We start from the raw sequence: 19,598 nt of genomic DNA on the forward strand, positions 1-19,598 counted from the left end.
GGATGCCAGCATTGCAGGAAGCAGCTCAGCCCACTGCCACAACACTGGCCCCGCCTCTCTCTCTTATAGGGTGTATCTTCTCACTCCTCATATTGCTAATTAGGCTCAAGGATCACTCAGTTCTGTTCTTTAAGAACACCACATGGGCCTTGGGCAAAAATAGTAGTGCATCACCATAGTCTTGGCTCAAGGAGCAGGGATCGACTGGGCAGATCAGTCAGGTTCTTCCCTGAGGCCTGAGATGGAAGAGCAGCTGCTGCTTTCCTGGTGGATCATATGGCTCCAGAGAAGCCGGTGGCCATTTGTCTGTATGTGCGCAGCCCTCTCCTTCCTGCATGTAGAAAAGTCAAAGTGAACTAAGTCACCAGGCAGGCAGAAAGCCTGAGCACAACTGAGAAAGTGAGACTGGGCCTCTTCACTACTGAAATCACACAGTTCTGTTGGCCCCACAGCTGGCTCCGACTCTTGAGAGGCTGCCCTGTGAGACGATACTTTCTGTAATACTGCTCAGACTAGTTTGAGTTAGATTTAGATCAACGGGCCCAGAAAAGCCTTGAATGCTTAGAATGAAGCATTACTTGCTTCATGCGTGTCAATTTTGTTTTCTCATTTACACATTTACCTTTTTGAGGCCAGAGTTCATGCCATCGTTCTGTGAATGTCCTCCTATGTATATGACAGTAATAGGTTAATTGGACGAGCTCCAAAATTGTTTTTTGTTGATTTATTTTATTTAGTTGAAAGACAGAGAAAGAGAGAATATATATATATATATATAGAGAGAGAGAGAGAGAGAGAGCAAGATCCCCCATCTGCTATTTTACTCTCCAAATGGTCTCAACAGCGGGGGCTGGACCAGGATGAAGCCTGGAGCCAGAAACACAAGCTGGGTCTCCCAAGTGGGTGTCAAGGACCCAATCACTTGGACTGTTATCTGCTACCTCCCAAGGTGTACATAAGCAAGAATCTGGATTTGGGAACGGAGCCAGGACTCAAACTCTGGCATTGCACTGAGATGTTGGCATCCCAAGCAATGTGTTAACTGCTGCAGCAAGTGCTCACACCTCCAAAAATACTGATTTATATGCCCTCCTTTACAGGTCATTGGATAAAAATAAATATAAATGAAACAACAGTTATACCCATGCATTTTTGGCTTTCAGATTTTTCTTGACTCTGTTAATAAAATCTCTATTTACTTTCCTTTTTTTAGAAAGCTCTTGTTTAATAAATATAAATTTCATAGGTACAGCTTTTGGAATATAGTGGTTCTTCCCCCCATCCCCACCCTCCCACCAACTCCAAACCATCCCACCTCCTACTCCCTCTCCCATCCCATTCTTCATTAGGATTCATTTTTAATTATCTTTATATACAGAAAACCAACTCTATACTAAGTAAATATTTCAACAATTTGCATACACACAGACACACAAAGTATAAAGTACTGTTTGAAGACAAGTTTTACCATTAATTCTCATAGTACAACATGTTAAGGACAGAGGTCCTACATGGGGAGCAAGTGCACTCTGACTCCTATTGTTGATTTAACAATTGACACTCTTATTTATGACGTCAGTTATCACTCGAGGCTCTTGTCATGAGCTGCCAAGGCTATGGAAGCCTTATGAGCCCACAACTTTATTTTCTAATTGTGGAGCTTGCATAAGTTCGGAACTATTGTAAGATGGAGGACTTGGAGCTGACATTGTGGCGTACTGGGTTAAGCCGTTGCAATGCCAGCATCCCATATGGGTGTCAGTTTGTGTCCGGGCTGTTCTGCTCAATCAAGCTCCATGCTAATCGTCTGAGAAAGCAGCAAAAGATGGCCCAAGTACTTACACCCTTGCCACCCACATGGGAGACCTGGATGAAGCTCCTGGCTCCTGGCTTCAGCTTGGACCAGCCCTGGTTGTTGCAACTATTGGGGTGTGAACCAGTGGATGAAAAGTCTCTCTGTGTGTATGTGTGTGCCCCTCTCTCTTTAACTCTGCCTTTTATTTTATTTTATTTTATTTAATGAACATAAATTTCCAAAGTACAGCTTATGGGTTACAATAGCTCCCCGCCCCCGTAACTTCCCTCCCACCCACAACACTCCCCTCTCCCACTCCCTCTCTCCTTCCATTCACATCGATTAATTTTCAATTATCTTTATATACAGAAGATCAATTTAGCATATATTAAGTAAAGATTTCAACAGTTTGCACCCACACAGAAACACAAAGTGTAAAATACTATTTGAGTACTAGTTATAGCATTAATTAAACACTTAAGAGTAATTGTGTATTAATTACAGAGTTCAACCAATGGTTTTAAGTAGAACATAAAAAATGCTAAAAGGGTAAAGTATTAAGTTCCTTTTTTTCTTTTTATTTTTTTTGGTTATATAGTTATTTTTTTATTTAATAAATGTGAATCTACAAAGTGCAACTTGTGTATTGTTGTGGCTTCCCTCCCACAACCTCCCTCCCTCCCGTGGCCCTCCCCTCTCCCACTCCCTCTCCCATCCCGCCCTTCATTGAGTTTCATTTTCAATTACCTTCATATACTGAAGATCAACTTAGTATATACTAAGCAAGGATTTCAACAGGCTGCACTCACACAACCGCACAAGGTATAGGGTATTATTCGACTAGTAGTGTTGTTTTTAAGTTTCATAGTAAAACATATTAAGGACAGAGATCCTATGTGGGGAGCATGTACCCAGTGACTCCCATTGTTAACAATTGGCACTCTTACCTTTCTCTCTCTGTCTCTCTCTCACTGTCCACTCTGCCTGTCAAAAAAAAAAAAAAAAAAAAACAATTGGCACTCTTATTTATGGCGTCAGCAATCACCCGAGACTCTTGCTATGAGCTGTCTAGGCTATGGAAGCCCCTTGAGTTCACCGACTCTGAATTTGTTTAGTCAAGGCCGTATCACAGTGGAGGTTCCTTCCTCCCTTCAGAGAAAGGCGCCTCTCTCCTTGATGGCCTGTTCCTTCTTCTGGGGTCTTGTTCACCAGGATCTTTCATTTAGATTGTTTTTTGCCACCGTGTCATGGCTTTCCATGCCTGTGAGACTCTCATGGACCTTTTAGCCATATCCGAATGTCCCAAGGGTTGATTCTGAGGCAGGAGTGCTGCCATTCTCGATAACTCTGCCTTTTAAATAAGTAAATAAATTTTTTTTTGAAAAATGACATAAAAGGCTGGCGCCGCGGCTCACTTGGCTAATCCTCTGCCTGCGGCACCGGTACCCCGGGTTCTAGTTCCGGTTGGGGCGCCGGATTCTGTCCTGGTTGCTCCTCTTCCAGTCCAGCTCTCTGCTGTGGCCTGGGAGGGCAATGGAGGATGGCCCGAGCGCTTGGGTCCTGCACCCGCATGGGAGACCAGGAGAAAGCACCTGACTCCTGGCTTTGGATCAGCGTGGTGCGCTGGCCACAGCAGCCATTTGGTGGGTGAACCAATGGAAAAAGGAAGACCTTTCTCTCTGTCTCTCTCTCTCTCACTAACTCTGCCTGCCCCCCCAAAAAAAGAAGTAATAAGAAACTTATAAAAATATGGAGGTTTTAAGTTTATCATACGTGCTTCTGGAGTGTCAGGAGCACCAGAACAAGAAAGAGGCATTTTTTATGACTAAGAATAATAATTTTAAAAGATAATTTTTTAAAAAGGAATGCATGATAACCACAGAGAAACAACAAATATTAACTTTTGGAAAACCTTTTTACTTTTCTTATCACTTTTGTTCTTACAAAGTTAAGATTTGTGTGTGTGTGTATTTTCCTCCTTACCTGTGTACCGCGGCCATAATGCATAAATATGACAGCCAAGAGATAAAGAAAAAGTTCCTGACAAATGGAACAGATGCACCGGCTAACTGGATAAAGAACAGTGTTCTTTTAAATCAGAACTCCTTAGGGAAGAAATAATTTCATTCATTTAAGGACAATGTTCCCAAGCTAATTAATGTATTTAACAAGGTCCCAGAATCTCAAATCAGTGTCTTTTTCCAGCTTGGGTTCTGACTGCTACATGCCAGGCAGCTTTAGGTACCTTACATACATTAACTAGTGTAACTAGTGCATTAACTAGTGTAATTCTCCAACAGTCCTGTGGGAGGAGTGTGTGGTAAGCAGTGTTCTAGAGATGCTGCCCCTCCTAAAGATTCTCATCCTTAGATAATTCAAGGAAACACTAATTTGGGTACTTCTCTGAAGGGACTTTGCAGATACGACTAAGTACTTTAAAAAGAGGGAGGTTATTCTGGCTTATTTGATTATGCTTGATCTAACCCTTTGATCCCTACAGCACAGAGAACTTGCTCAGGAGTCAGAGAGACGCAGCTAAAGAAGGCACTGGAGAGGACGATGCAGAAGTGGACATTAGAGGGAGCCCAAGTGTGAAAGGACTTGACTTGTCACTGCTGGCATTTATGGAGGCCGCAATCCAAGAAATGCAGGTGGTCTTTAGAGCCTGAGAATCACCATGTAAGACCATCAAGGAAAACGGGAACTGCTCAGAACTGAGTTCTGCCCACGACTTGAATGAGCCTCACAGCAGGTTCTCCTTCAGAGCTTCCAGTAGGGAATGGATAGTCCTGTGTCACTTTACCCCTGCAGGTCTAGATAATAGGCTCGAGAGATACAACCACTCCATTCAGCAGCAGCTCCTGATTAGGTTCTGGTTGTGGGTGGAATAGGAAGATTTTCAAGAATATTGTTGAAACAATTGGAGTACTTTTAACTTGACCTATTTATTAGGTAATCGTATTTTATCAGTGTTAAATTTCCTGCGTGTGGTTGAGGTGGCGATGTGGGAGAATGCCTTTGGTCTGAAGAGATCGGTGCTCAAGTATTTAGGGATGAAGTATCATCATTACTATGTACGGAGGCAGAAATAAAGCAAATGTGTATAAAGGCTCATAACTGGGGAATCTAAATGAAGTGGTGTTCACTGAACTATTTTTTTCATCTTTGAATATTTTTTTTGTTTTTCAAAAAGCTGGGAAAAAAAAGTTTCCCTCTGGATATTCTGTGAAGAATGGATTTGCGAGTGGGAAGTCAGGAAGGAACTGCTAAGGTCGAGGATTGGAATGGGAATAGACCCCAACCCTCTTCAAACACACAAGCCAGTAAAGTAAATCCAAGCGACGAAACCTCATCACGCAACTACAGCTCGCACAGGCATCTGTCTCACAGGGATAAGGTCCACGGGAGGACTTCTTGTCTCCAAGTTGCTTTCAAACTCGGTCAGGATCAACTACTCCTGCAGGCACAGTCTGCGCATGCTCAGAGTCTAGCCCGTGGGCCCTCCCAGACTGGAAGAGCCCACCTTTGCAGCCTACGATGGGGGAGGCAGCAGCATAAATTAAATAAGCCTTCCCTTCGCAAGACATCTTCCAAATCTACGGCCTTTTTAGCTCTACCTGTAATTACTTTGTTTCCATTTCTCTCCTTAGAACTGTGCTAATTGAGATAAAAGATGAGTTACGCATAGCTGTCGGTCTCCGCCTCCCCACTACGTCCACTGCGTGCGCCGGGCCATGAACATCAGGAAGAGGAAGCGGAAGTGTTAGCCGGGGGGCGGGGGTCCGGCGGTGTCCGCGCCGCGAGCCCTGGAATCCTGCCATGGAGGGGTCCAGCGAGCCGGTGCTGGATGCCAGCTCCAAAGTAAGTTCCGGCCGGGAAGGCGAGACGACAGAGGAGCTCTGGAGCGAGATCTGTCCCTAAATTGAGTTTTTTTTTTTTCTTCCGTTTCAGGTTACCGACCAGGTGAGTGAGTGGCCGCCCCGTCCTGTCGTCAGCCGGCCTCCCGTGGGCAGGGGGCGGGCCGCAGCACCGAGCCCGCCTCGCCGCCGGCGGACGGTGCCTCACCCAAGTCTGTGAGCCGGTGACCTTTAACCCGCCTTCCTGCCTGCTCTTTCCCCTTGCACCTGACGTGGTATCCGCTGCCACTGTGGTTTAAGCTCCGCCACCCACCCCATCCCGAAGAACTAGAGTAGGAGATACCCAGCTCCATACAAAATACAGCAAAGAGCTGAGATAAGAAATCTTGAGAATACAGAGTTTGAGAGAGTCAGTTGGCTACTCTCTCTCATTTGTTTCCAACTGATCTTGCTCTTGCTTTTGAGGATACTGGAAGGTAGCAGAATGCAGGGAGATAGTAACACTTGCACTACCTGATTTGCTGTTGCCCGAGTTAGTGTATTTTTAAAATGTATTTCTTTGAGAGACAGAAGCCCATCTGCTGATTCACTCCCTCTGTGCCTTTAACTGCAAGGATGGCTGGGCCTGGATTGAAGCCAGATGTTCCTTGTTGGTAGCAGGACCCCAGTTACTTGAGTCAGCACCATTGCCTCCCAGGGTTTGCATTCACAGGAGTATGGAGTCAGGAGCCAGAGTCTGGAATCGAACCCATGTACTCCAATATGGGATGCAGTCATCTTAACTGCTAGGTTAAATGCCCACTCTGATTTAGTGCAGTTTGATTTAATTTCTTAGAACTCATTTTCTCCATGCACTTACATCAAATCATGTGTAATCCTAAAACCAAAAATCCCAAAATCAAATTATACTAGAACAGGGGTTTGGGGAGCTGGCATTATGGTATAGCAGGTTAAGCTTCAGCACCAGCATTCCATACGAGTGCTGGTTAGAGTCCTGGCTTTTCCAGTTCCAGTCCCACTGCCTGCCGGTGTACCTGGGAATGCAGTGGAAGATGGCCCACGTATGTGGACCCCGGCCACTCACATGGGAGACGCAAATGGAGTCAGAAGTCCAATTCCAATCTTCCTGTGCTTGTGGTGAGGCCAAGTTCTTTTTGGCATTTGTAGGAAATGACCTGTTTCTTTATCTTCTGCTCTTAGAGGCTTCTGAATTCTTGGCTGTGGCTGCTACTTCTGTTTTCGAAGCACATCATTCCAATCCCTGCTTCTGTAGTCACATTGCCTTCTCTGATGTTCCCTCGTGATTCCATTGGATCCACCTGAATCATCCAGGAGACGCTTCTCTTAATATCCTTACTTTTGTCACATCGACAAAGTCCATTTTGTCACATAAGGTAACATAGTCACAGTGTTTGGGAATTAGGGCATAGACAGATTTGCAGAACCCTCATTTAGCCTACTACACATGCCTTCCATGCAATGATTCCCTCAGAGGTTTTATGATAGTTTACATGAGAAAAGCCACAATAATTTATAAACAGACTGTAAATTAGCCTGAGGGCTTAGCAGTTGCATGTCTACAGTTCAGACACAGAGAGTTGGAAAATATAATTTTTAAAAAGATGACATTTACAATATTGAATAAATTACAGTGTACCTTGTGATAAATTAACAAAAAAAGGGACAGATGTTTAGCCTAGTAAATAAGATGCTGGTTGAGACATTTGTGACCCACGTCAGTGTACTTGGGTTTGATTTGCAGCTCTGGCTCCAAATTCCAGCTACCCGCTCTTGCAGACTCTCCGAGGCCGAGGTGATGGTTCAAGTAATTGGATTCCTGCTGTCAACCTGGGAGAACTGAATTGTGTTCCCAATTCCTGGCTTTGGCCGTGGCCATTGCAAGCATTTAGGGACCTCTGTCTACCTCTCAAAAAAAAAAAAAAAAAAAAAAAAACAAAGAAACTAAAGATATTTAAAACTTTTATGAATAAAATTATTAAAAAAATTATAGACTTCTAATTTCTGGTCGAACACAAAAGGAGTTTGGAAGTCATCACTGTTCAATCAAGAAGTAAAAGCTGAACAAACTGAAAAAATGACTATTTTTGGATCTGTCAGAGAATTGAGGTCATAGAGCAAACCTCTGTTCCCTGAATCGGAAACAGGCCTAAGAGTACAGAGAATCACCATTTACCAAGGAGAAGCTCTGCAGAAACCAGTGCCTGAAGTTCAGCTGACAAATCGCTGTAGGCCCAGTGTGGATGAGTCTGAGAATTAAAAAAGCGGAGGGACCCCCCATGCTTTTGTGAGCTTCACCTAAAGAATGTGTTGAGGACTGTTAATAAGAGCAAAGTCTGAGAAAGTTTGGACTTTTTCTAGGAAAATTAGCTAAGTTGTATTCATAAGAACCAGTCGTGGTTCTGGAATTTAGACTTTTTCAAAGCTTTTTCTTATGAAGTATGATCTGCTTAATCTCAGCTCTACTCTCTTTAAAAAGTTAACTGAGATTCCGTTTGCTACCACCTGGTCCAAGCCGCTATCCCATTTTCTAGGCTGCTACAGTAGCCTCTCAGCTGGGTCTCCTGCTTTCTCTGTTTAACCTGAGTGCCCCATCGGGCAGTGGTGATGTGCCTTTTGCAGTCTAAGTGAGCCTTGTTCTCTGTGCTGCTCACAGCTTTTCAAGAAAGAGATTCCCTTCACATTATAACAAAGTCTCAAATGTTTACCTTGACCTACAGGAGCCTTCCAGAGAGGATCCCTCACCATTTACCACTCTTGACCCCAGCTCATGCCTCTCCTGCCACAGGCTTCATTCCTCCAACGCACCAGGCTCGTGTGCTTCTCCCGCTGTCCAGAATAGCCCTTTCTCCAGATAGCCTGTCATCATCTTCTTCTCAGAGGCCACAGTCTGGGCAGAGATCTCCCTCAGCCTGTATAGCATTCTTTGTCACTCTGTTACCTTACCCTACCTTTCTTCCACACTGTTTGTGACGTGTCCTACAGCTTCATTATATTTTTATTGTTTGTCTTCCCCACTAGACTGAGAATTCATGGGGTCAGGAGTTTTGTTTTAATCTTTATACCCCCAATGCTTAGGACATAGTATTACTCAGTCAATTGTTCCTGAATAATGGGGACTCTGTGCCTTACTCAAAGCATAGGAATTGTTCATTTGATCTTAAAATGATGGTTTTATCTTAGCAATAATGTCAGCCTCCATATCAGTTAATTTTCAGTATAACTCACCCACAGATAATTTCTTTACCTTTATATTCACTTTTTGGTTGTTTTTCTTTGTATTCATTTAACATTTTTTTTTTTGGACAGGCAGAGTGGACAGTGAGAGAGAGAGAGACAGAGAGAGAAAGGTCTTCCTTTTGCCGTTGGTTCACCCTCCAATGGCCGCCGCAGCCGGTGCGCTGCGGCTGGCGCATCGCGCTGATCCGAAGCCAGGAGCCAGGTGCTTCTCCTGGTCTCCCATGGGGTGCAGGGCCCGAGTACTTGGGCCATCCTCCACTGCACTCCCTGGCCACAGCAGAGAGCTGGCCTGGAAGAGGGGCAACCGGGACAGAATCCGGCGCCCTGACCGGGACTAGAACCCGGTGTGCCGGCGCCGCTAGGTGGAGGATTAGCCTATTGAGCCACGGCGCTGGCCTTAACTTTCATTTTTAAATATTTTTACTAGCTTTTTTTCTTTGCATATAATCCTTTGTAAATCACTTTCTCCATTCTGCAAGAATTTGGGGACTGCCATGCACTTTGTTTTGGTGCTAATACTCTCCATATTGGTGTGTGCTCTTCTGATTTTTTTTCTTTTGTCTTCTTCTCAAAATCTTTCATGCAGTTGGTTCCTATTTAAGACTAAACCATCTTTATTAGAAGATTTGCTTTTATATTTGCATTCCAATGTTGAGTTTAGAATTTTGGAAATTCTAATATCATGTACTTAATCCTTGCTGTCTTTCATTATGAATATTCACTGCACAATAAATGTCTTGCTGGTAGCACTCCTTATGTCTTCACCTGATAGTCTCACTGCTCTGCTGGGCAGTAGAGTCCAACATTGTGCTCCTCAGTTGCTTTTCTGCTTGAAGTATTCTAAATGACCCAATTTTATCTCAGATCCTGGGAGTAAAATAGGCAATATTTTACTCTACTGTTTTATTGTGTGAATGGAACTACTTCCATCAAGGACTTCTGCAGGCTAAACAAGGTTAAAAGTAAGACATTTTGGCTTTTATTTTTGAATATTACTGTTGAACCGAAATAAAAACTATCTCTATTTACGAACTATTATGAATTCTATTTTTAGATTGTTAGCCAAATATGAACATTCCTATTTAGATTTCCCTAACATCACCTCTTAGTGATAACTTTGTGCCTAAAATATGTAGAATCTTGCTTGATCCCTGATAGCAGCATTCTCCCGTCATCCTATGGTTGTATCCCATAGCTATGTTGACAGTCTTCAAGATCTAGTATGCCTCCTTCTTGGGATCAGTTTAATCCTGCTTGTTGGATACTTAAAACTTCATGCTTGTATTATTCTGTTCTACTGCCACCAGGTGAATATATCTCACCAATATTTTGATATCATTCTCTTTACTAAAAAGTTTTCAGTGAGTTCTGATTGCCTACAGGAAAAGTTAAGTTAAAATGACTTAATGTTCAGATGCCAGCACCACAGGCTGGGGCCCTGATCCACTGTGCCACAGCACTGGCTCCTTGTTGAATTCTTTATCTAGTGGAAGGTTAAGCTTGTGATTAAAACATAAATTGAAAGTGTGTCATTGTAAAAATTAATTAAAAGAAAAATAAGGAAGGAGGGTAGAGTGGGAAGTATCATTATGCTGTTAAAACTGTATATATGAGGCCGGCACTGTAGCTCACTAGGCTAATCCTCCGCTTTGCGGCGCCGGCACACTGGGTTCTAGTCCCGGTCGGGGCACCGGATTCTGTCCCCAGCATTCCAATATGGGATGGAGGCATCCCAAGCAACAGCATAATAAGCTGCACTACAATGTCTTACCTAAACTTACTTTTTAATTTTACTTTTGGGGAACATTTTAAAGTACCCTCATATATACAATAGACAGTTTTAACAGATCATTTTAAAGTGAACCTTGTCTAACCACGGTCGAAAGTCAAGAAATGGAGCATTCCCAGTACTCCCAGAAGTCCACCCCATCCTTCTATAGCCACTCTTACTTCTGCCATTCAAGAGGTGTGATTATCTTTTTGTGGTAATTATATTCTCTTACAGCCACCTGCTCCTCACGTTTAAGTGAATGGAATAGCATAACTTTTCATTTTTAAAAAACATTAAAAATATTTTGGTGTTGAATGTAACTGAAGTTTATTCATTTTGATTGTTGTCTAACATATTTCTTTTTACTGATGAACATTTGTGGTGCTTCTAGGTTAGGACTATTATCAATAAAGCTGTGTGTATGAGTCTTGTGTACAAGTGTCCCTAGTAGAATTGCTGGATCACAGTTCACATTACTTCACTTTTCCTGGAAAAAGCAGTTTTCCAAAAGATGAGTCCAGTTTAGACATCCATCAACAGCATGTGACACTGTCATTGCCTCACATCCTTCGTACCCAGCACTTGGAATTGTCAGACTTACTTTTTTGCCATTTTGGTAGGTGTGTAGTAGTTGGTATCTTATTGTGGTTTTACTTTGCATTTTTCTGATTGCTGATGAAGGTGAGCACCTTTTTGTTTATTAGTCATTTATAGTATTTCTGTGCCTATCTATTATCCTTTCTCTTTGTGTAGAGAACTTTTATTTAAAATGATTGTGTACATTTTTTTACGTATTAAGGATGTTAACCTTTTATCAGCACCTCTCTGGCCCTAAGGCTGTAGCAGATTGGTCTAGAGTCATTCTAAGAGAGGAGGAAATTTTCTCCATACCAATCTCATCTTTTGTAAAAAAGTGTATTAAAAAGCAAAGCTTTTTGGTCAATATGAGTGTGGTAGCAAAAGTTATCAGTTAGTATTTTTTTGAGTGGTTGGTGTGTATTAAGTACTTGTTTGCCCTTTGGAATCATGACCAACAAAATTCTTCCATCTGTGGTTTTGTTTTAGAGTCAGTATTAAGAGTTGGATTTAGGGGTAGGTGTTTGACCTGGTGGCTGAGCTGCTGCCTGGGACACTGGCATCCCATATCAAAGTAGAGTGCATGAGATCACGTCTCACTGCTGCTTCCAGTCCAGCTTCTTGCTAATGTAACCCAGGTACAGTTGGTGATGGCTGAAGTGCTTGGGTCCCTGCCACGCACATGGGAGACCTGGATTGAATTCTTGGCACCAAGCCTGGCCCAGGCCCAGGTGTTGACATTTGGGGAGTAAACCAGAGGATGGAAGAGATTTTTTTTCTCTCCCCCAACTCCATCTATTTACCTCTGTCTCTGCCTTTGAAATAAAATTTTACTAATTATTAGAAGAAAAAGATGCATTTATCCAATTATTTTTTTTTTAAAGATTTATGTATTTATTTCAAAGGCTGAGTACAGAGAGGCAGAGAGAAAGAGTTCTTTCTGCTGGTTCACTCCCCAGATGGCCTCAATGGCTGGAGCTGCACTGATCAGAAGCCAGGAGCCAGGAGCTTCCTCTGGGTTTCCCACGTGGGTGCAGGGGTCCAAGGACTTGGGCCATCTTCTGCTTTCCTAGGCCATAGCAGAGAGCTGGACTGGAAATGGAATAGCCGAGACTCAAACCAGCGCCCATATGGGATGCCAGCTGAAAGGCAGTGGCTTTACCTGCTACGCCATAGCGCTAGCCCCCCAGTCATGTTTTGTACCATGGCAACACTGAATAATCATTGACAGGACCTAAATAAAAAGGATTGAGGGAGTCAATAGTCAGTAAGCCTGTGTCTTTGGAATCAAACAGACTTTGGTTTCAGAGTCTGAAAATGTGTGCCTTTGTACATATTACCTACTCTCTGAAGTTATATTTTGTCATCTGCAAAATGGAATAACCTATTGATACCTCTTTCTTTGGTGATCCAGTGAGGTATTTCATACTGGTAAACTGCATAGACATCACCTGGAGAGTTCCCTTCATGAGCACTGACCAAATGTAGAGCCACCTTATCACTCTTTACGCTAATGTTAGGCGTGAGCGTGGGCGATGGGGAAGCAAGAAACTGGAATGATTGCTGTGAGTGCCACCATCACTGTGAAGATGATAGCCATCTTCTATTCAGGACTTTTGGAGTATGGAACAGGAAAGCATGTATGTAACAGGAAGTAAGGGGATAGATACTCCAAAGCATTTAGAGTCCTTTTAAGTGCAGGAACAAAATGTGAAATCTGCTACCTCATCTTCCTTCTATTTCATTATACACCCACGGGAGATATTCTCGGCTTTTCACTTTTTTCTTTTTGCCTTTATAGTGTTGCTTTCTGTTTATATTCCTATTAGTTTGTATCCCTATTACCTCTCTTTTCATTTGATTGTTTTTTCTCTAGCAGCTGTAAAATGAAGATTTTTCTTTTCCTGTGACCATCATTGAAACTAAGAGTTAAGTGTGAGAGCAGTAATATTGAGTCAAGTATCTGCATTGAAGGCAGTGTGATTACTAATTATTACTTTGTACTGTTTTATTAAAGCTTATAGATTTTCAGTGGAAACTTGGTATGGCTGTGAGCTCGGACAGTTGCAGATCTCTTAAGTACCCTTATGTTGCAGTGATGCTGAAAATAGCAGATCATGCTGGCCACGTAAAGAGCAAATCCTTTGAAATGACAATTCCACAGTTTCAGGTTTGTGATTTAACTCATTCTATTTTAGTTCTTTTTTCCTTATCGCTGCTTAAAAAGATACGTGAAATCTTTCTTAAGGGAAAAATCTTAATTGTTTCTATTTGCAAGTTCATATGCTTTAAATTTATTAGTATACACAAAGATGTAGATTTGTGTTCTTTGGGAATTTAATAAATTATTTTCAATATAATCTGAATTTGTCTTCTGTGACATTTGGTCACTTTAACAGTATGCCTTTGTGTGATTAGGGAATTTTTGTCTTCTGAAACAGAATATTTACTTTGCTTGTAAGTAATTTATGCTTATTCCTTCAGGTTTAAAATGCAATAATGATAAGTTTAATGAAAATTTTCTTTGAATAGCATTGACTAAATTTTCTGACTAGTGTTTACAAGGTAAATATTAGAGCAACTGTACTCATTGGCTGGTTTTATCAACTAGAGGTTTAAGTAACTAAGCTGTGTGTGTGTGTGTTATTCAGATTATAAATCTGCCTCTTTCCTGTAACTGAGGAGGTTAAAAGGGTTTCCTTTTCAATGTGCACACCTGGAGGTCTGTTGTCCTTGACTAATTTAACTGCCCATACACTTTTGTTTTGTTTCTTTTGTTCCCAGTTAGAACTCTAGGAAAAGTCAGGTACTCCAAGAAAAGCAACCATAGTAATAAAATGGAAATAAAATATGAATTACTTATTTTTTTTTTTTTTTTTTATTTTTGACAGGCAGAGTGGACAGTGAGAGAGAGAGAGAGACAGAGAGAAAGGTCTTCCTTTGCCGTTGGTTCACCCTCCAATGGCCGCCGCGGCCAGCGCGCTGCGGCCGGCGCACCGCGCTGATCCGATGGCAGGAGCCAGGAGCCAGGTGCTTTTCCTGGTCTCCCATGGGGTGCAGGGCCCAAGCACCTGGGCCATCCTCCACTGCACTCCCTGGCCATAGCAGAGAGCTGGCCTGGAAGAGGGGCAACCGGGACAGAATCCGGCGCCCCGACCGGGACTAGAACCCGGTGTGCCGGCGCCGCTAGGCGGAGGATTAGCCTAGTGAGCCGCGGCGCCGGCCATGAATTACTTATAATACTAAAAATACATTAGTCCTAGGCTTTTTTTTTTTTTTTTTTTAAATCTCACTGACACTGTGGCTTAGAAGGCTAAGCCTCTGCCTGCAGTGCCGGCATCCCATATGGGTGCCAGTTCGAGTCCCAGCTGCTCCACTTGGAATACAGCTCCCTGCTAATGCACCTGGGAAAGCAGCAGAAGGTGACCCAAGTGCTTGGGTTCCTGCACCCACATGAGAGACCCAGAAGAAGTTCTTGGCTCTGGCTCCTATCTTCAGCCTGACCCAGCCCCACTGAGGAGTGAACCAGTGGATAGAAGATCTCTTGCTCTCACTCTCGCTCTCACTTTCTCATTCCCTCCCTCCATTCCTCCCTCCTTCTCTCTCTGTATCTCTGCCTTTCAAACAAATAAATAAATCTTCGAAAAAGAAAAAGAAAAATCTCCTCATATATATTCTTTATAAAACTTTTTATTTCTTTTATAGACTTTAGTTTAAAAACATTTTTATTTATTTGTCTTTGAAAGGCAGAGAGAGAAAGAGAGAGAAAGAAAAAGAAGCAAATAGAGTGCTAGATTCAACCCCCTGATTCACTCCCAAAATGCTAACAATGGCCAGGCCTAGGCAGGGCTGGGCTGAAGCTTGTACTCAATCCAGCTCTCCCACAGCGGTGGCAGGAGCCTTATCACTTGGGCTATTACCTGCTACCTCCTAGAACCTGTACCAACAAGAAGCTGGAGTCAGTAACCAGACCCCGGCATTGGATTCAGGCGCTGTGATAGGAAGCAAGGTATTTCGACTAGCATTCTACCAGCCAGCCTAATACCTACCCCCTATAAGCTGTATTTTAAGGAGTTTCTTTTCTTTTGGTTAATTTTTTTGAAAACAATTAGTGCTCACTTTAAAAATAATAGTCATAAGTTTAACATGTTTACTGTTGATGAATGTCTTATGAGCAATTGGGGCTTGGTGAAAAGGAAATAAGTGGTGTATATTACACAATGTGAGTAGTCTTCAATTGAATATAAAGACCAAACCGGCCGGCGCCACGGCTCACTAGGCTAATCCTCCGCCTACGGCACTGGCACCCCGGGTTCTAGTCCCAGTTGGGGCGCCAGATTCTGTCCCGGTTGCTTCTCTTCCATTCCAGCTCTCTGCTGTGGCCCAGGAGTGCAGTGGAGGATGGCCCGGGTCCTTGGGCCCTGCACCCGCATGGGAGATCGGGAGGAAGCACCTGGCTCCTGGCTTCAGATCAGTGCGGCACGCCAGCCGCAACGTGCTGGCCGTAGCGGCCACTTAGGGGGTGAAACCAACGGAAAAAGGAAAAAAAATCACAGATGAGACAACTCTTTTTTCCTATTTTTATTTAGGTAATATTGCCAAACTAAAATAATATATTTTAAGGTATACAACATGGTGATTTGAGAAATGTATATATTATGGAATGATTACTGCAATCATACAGTTACTCTTTTTTTGTATGTGCATGTGGGGAAGAAATTTAAAATTTACTCTTTTAGCAAATTTAAAGTGTACAGTGTTATTTTTTTAAGATTTTTTTTGTTTGTTTGAAAGAGTTAGAGAAAAAGAGAGAGAGGGAAAATCTTCCATCTGCTGGTTTACTCCCTAAATGGCCAACTGAAATTCCATCTGGGTCTCCCATATGGGTGCAGGAGCTAAAGCACTTATCTTCTGTTGCTTTCCTAGGCACATTAGCAGGGAGCTGGATCAGAAGCAGAGCAGGGGGCAGCTTAACCTGTTGCACCACAACGCTGGCTGCAAGTATACAGTATTATTAACTAGAGTCACCATGTAGTATATTAGACCCCCAAGAACTTAATCTTCTTTTTCAAAAAATTATTTATTTATATATTTACTTATCTGAAAGGCAGATAGCCTGGGGTGGGTCACACCAAAGCTGGGAGCCAGCAGCTCCATCTAAATCTCCATGGATCAAGAGCCTAAACAATTGAGCCATCATCTACTGCCTCGCAGGTACATTAGCAGGAAGCTGGATCAGACGCCTGGAGTAGCGTGGACTTAAACCAGGTGCTCCAATATGGGATGCTGGAATAGCAGGTGGCAGCTTAACCCATTGTACCTCCATGCCTGCTCCACCTTTGTTCATTTTATATCTTAAAGTTTTTTTTATACCCAGTAACTTCCCATTTTTTCCAAGCCCCAGCTGCTAGAAACCACTGTTCTAATCTCTGCTTCTAGCTGTTTGACTTTTTAGTTTCCACATACAAGTGAGATCATATTGTATATGTCTGGCTTATTTCACTTTGCATAATGTCCTTTACAGTCATTCATATTGTGACAAATGGTAGGATTTCCTTCCTTTGTATGGATGGATGATATTCTATTATATATTTATGATTTATATACATATATTCTGTATACATAAAGAACACTTTCTTTAGTGGGAAACTCTTTTAAAATGGTTTTTACATAGCTTACAGCCAACCACACAGCCAGTCTGTTGGTCTCATTATGTGGTTTAGAGCTAACAACATTCTTGGAACTTTCAATTTATACCTTTGTGGTAGCTGAAATTTTAACCATCAAAATACATTTTTAAAGAAATAGTTACACCTGGCTTCATCCCATAGCAAATTTACATATAAATTAGAATAAAATATACATGTTGTTAGATACCAAGATAGAAAATTAATACCAAATCAGAAGGAAAATTCAAAAAGTAAATCATTAGACAGTATCCTGATTGTTGAGCTAAGTGAAGTTTGCCTCCTACCTTTGTGGCAGTCATTGGAGAAGAAAGGAAAAAAAAATTGTTTATCTTTCTCTTAGCTGAGATTTTAAAAAAGAAGATGGCATGTGCAGGAGAACCATTATACCAGCTCAATTTTTAAATGACAGCAAAATAGATTAATACAGTATAAGCCATTGTCATTGTTGGGTCTCTATTACTATAATTGAATTCATGATTTTAAACAGTCTAGCCCTTCCCACTCTGAAATGCAGGCTTTCCCTTGACTTAAAAAATGACTTGAGGCCAGGAACCCAAGATATATTTGTCTTTATCTTCAGTGTCTAAGACAGTGCTGGGTATTTAATGAATCTTTCTGGTATGATCTTCAAAAAACTTTATTTTAGGCTTTTTAAAAAAATCTGTCATAAGCTCATTATCCAACTCTATAGTAGCATTTTTGCTTGACTACAAAACTGCACCTTTTGTTCTTGAGAGCAAGTCTCCATAGTTGAGGATGTAGCATTAAAATGCAAAACTTATATGCTATATAACCTCTGGTATCTAACCTCTGGTTAGATATACTTTAATAAACTACTGAAATATCTTCTAAAAGTAAAGTTAATATTATTTTCCCCATTTCTCTCCAGAATTTCTACAGACAGTTCAAGGAAATTGCTGCAGTTATTGAGACTGTGTGAAAACTGATTATCTCATGGATAAATTGCCGTCATCATCCTAAAGTCATGGACTTCACTTGCTGCAGCGACTGCATAAGGTTCAAGTCATATTTATTGAATGAATATTGCACTTCTGTTCCTTTTTTTAAATAATAAAAAATCAGACAAGCACAAATTCTGTACTAGTGATCAGTGCACAGCTTTTTGATGTTCTGAAAGTGACTGAATTGGACACATGGAAGTGTGTACTTTGTGAATTATACTTCGATTTAAAAAACCAGACAATTGAATAACTGATACTGACTGCCATCTGTTTATACATTAGAACAATAGTTTTTAAACTTTGAATACTTTCTATAAATGAAACTTTATAAATATGTGAAATATATACAAATCAGAAAAGTAAATCTTTTAAAAATTTTTCTAGTTGGAAAGCAGAGGCCCCTGCCTCCCCACCTCCCCACCCCCACTGACACACACACACACACACACACACACACACACACACCCCTTCCAGCTGCTGATTCACTCCCCCAAAATGGCTGCAACAGCCAGGGCTGGTTCAGGCCAGAGCAAGGAGCCTAGAACTCCATGTCTCCCACGTGGGTGGCAGGAATACAAGACCTGAAACCATCATCAACTCCCTCCCATGATGCATGCGCAGGAAGCTGGATTGGAAATGGAGTAGCTGTGACTCAAACTGGTCACTGTGATGTGGAATGTGTGTGTCCCAAGGGGCAGCTCAACCCACTGTGACAGTGCCTGCCCCAGAAAAGCAGGTTTTTTTTTTTTTTTAAGTTGATTTATTTGAAAGGCAGAATGACAGAGAGAGAGAAAGAAGGAAGGATCTTTCTTCTGCTTCTTCACTCCCCAAATGCCCAAAATAGTTGGGCTGGGCAGGTCTAAGGGTAGGAACCAGGAACTCCCTCCAGGTCTCCCACCTGGGTTGCAGAGATCCAAGTACCTGAGCCATCATCTGCCTCCTAGGGTGCTCCCCAGCAGGCAGCTGGATCAGAAGCAGAGGCAGGCCTCCATCCCAGGCACTCTGATGTGGGATGTGCACATTCTAAGCCTGCTGTACCACACAAGCCCCAGGAAACTAGATTTTTTATTTAAGTAGCTAAATATTAACTATGTAACATTGACTTAGTAAAAAGACAATCAGCAAGAATGAGGCGTCTTTTCTCAGACATTTGGAATTGGGTTAAGATGGACCACTGCTCCCTTTAGCCTAGCATTCAGTTGTTTCTGTGACTAATATTTGCAGAGCATTCACTACCAGTAATGTCTGGTGTTTGTAGCACAAAGCAGGACATCACCTAGAGGCCATTGTACATACAAGTCTGCCATGTGTGGTATATCTTCCAAGCATGTACACTGTGGTTATGGCTGCTAGCCTTTTTGCCTCTCCAATTTCCACACTTGTACCTCTCATTGGTAAGGTTAACCCAGAACCCTTTAGACACAAGAATGTGGTCACTTGAGTCTCCATGCTTTTACCACCTATAGAGGGGAGATTTAGAAGAGCAAGAATGGGTTGGGTGTTCTTAGTCTGTTGCTAGAAATAGGACTCATTACGGTCTTTTTGCAAACAGTTACACATATCCTATGGAAATCTCAGTCTAGAAATTTCAGTCTAGGAATATATTGAATGAAATAAAGCACTGATATGTAAAGAAATTTGGGGAGAACTACCTAAATGTTTAATTGTTTCCTTTTGGTACACAAGAAG

The 19,598-nt window shown here is 42.1% G+C and overlaps 1 protein-coding gene across 5 annotated transcripts; it reads left to right on the top strand.

Annotated features, from left to right (window-relative positions):
* Positions 1-5,519: 5,519 nt before the first annotated feature.
* On the top strand, positions 5,520-18,041 carry COMMD6 (COMM domain containing 6). 5 transcript variants are annotated; one of them, XM_002712988.5, is made up of 4 exons: positions 5,534-5,656; positions 5,747-5,758; positions 13,275-13,427; positions 17,837-18,041. In XM_002712988.5, the coding sequence occupies exons 1-4, from the start codon at positions 5,615-5,617 to the stop codon at positions 17,885-17,887; spliced, it is 258 nt and encodes an 85-aa protein (XP_002713034.1). In that variant the 5' UTR covers positions 5,534-5,614; the 3' UTR covers positions 17,888-18,041. The 5 variants fall into 5 exon arrangements, with proteins under 5 accessions (XP_008258283.1, XP_002713034.1, XP_069904819.1 ...); XM_008260061.4 differs by lacking the exon at positions 5,747-5,758 and having other exon boundaries at positions 5,520-5,656; XM_070048718.1 differs by lacking the exon at positions 5,747-5,758 and having other exon boundaries at positions 5,566-5,660.
* The last annotated feature ends 1,557 nt before the right edge of the window (positions 18,042-19,598 follow it).

This window comes from Oryctolagus cuniculus, chromosome 9 (genome assembly GCF_964237555.1).
Source record: "Oryctolagus cuniculus chromosome 9, mOryCun1.1, whole genome shotgun sequence".
Lineage (NCBI taxonomy): Eukaryota > Metazoa > Chordata > Mammalia > Lagomorpha > Leporidae > Oryctolagus > Oryctolagus cuniculus.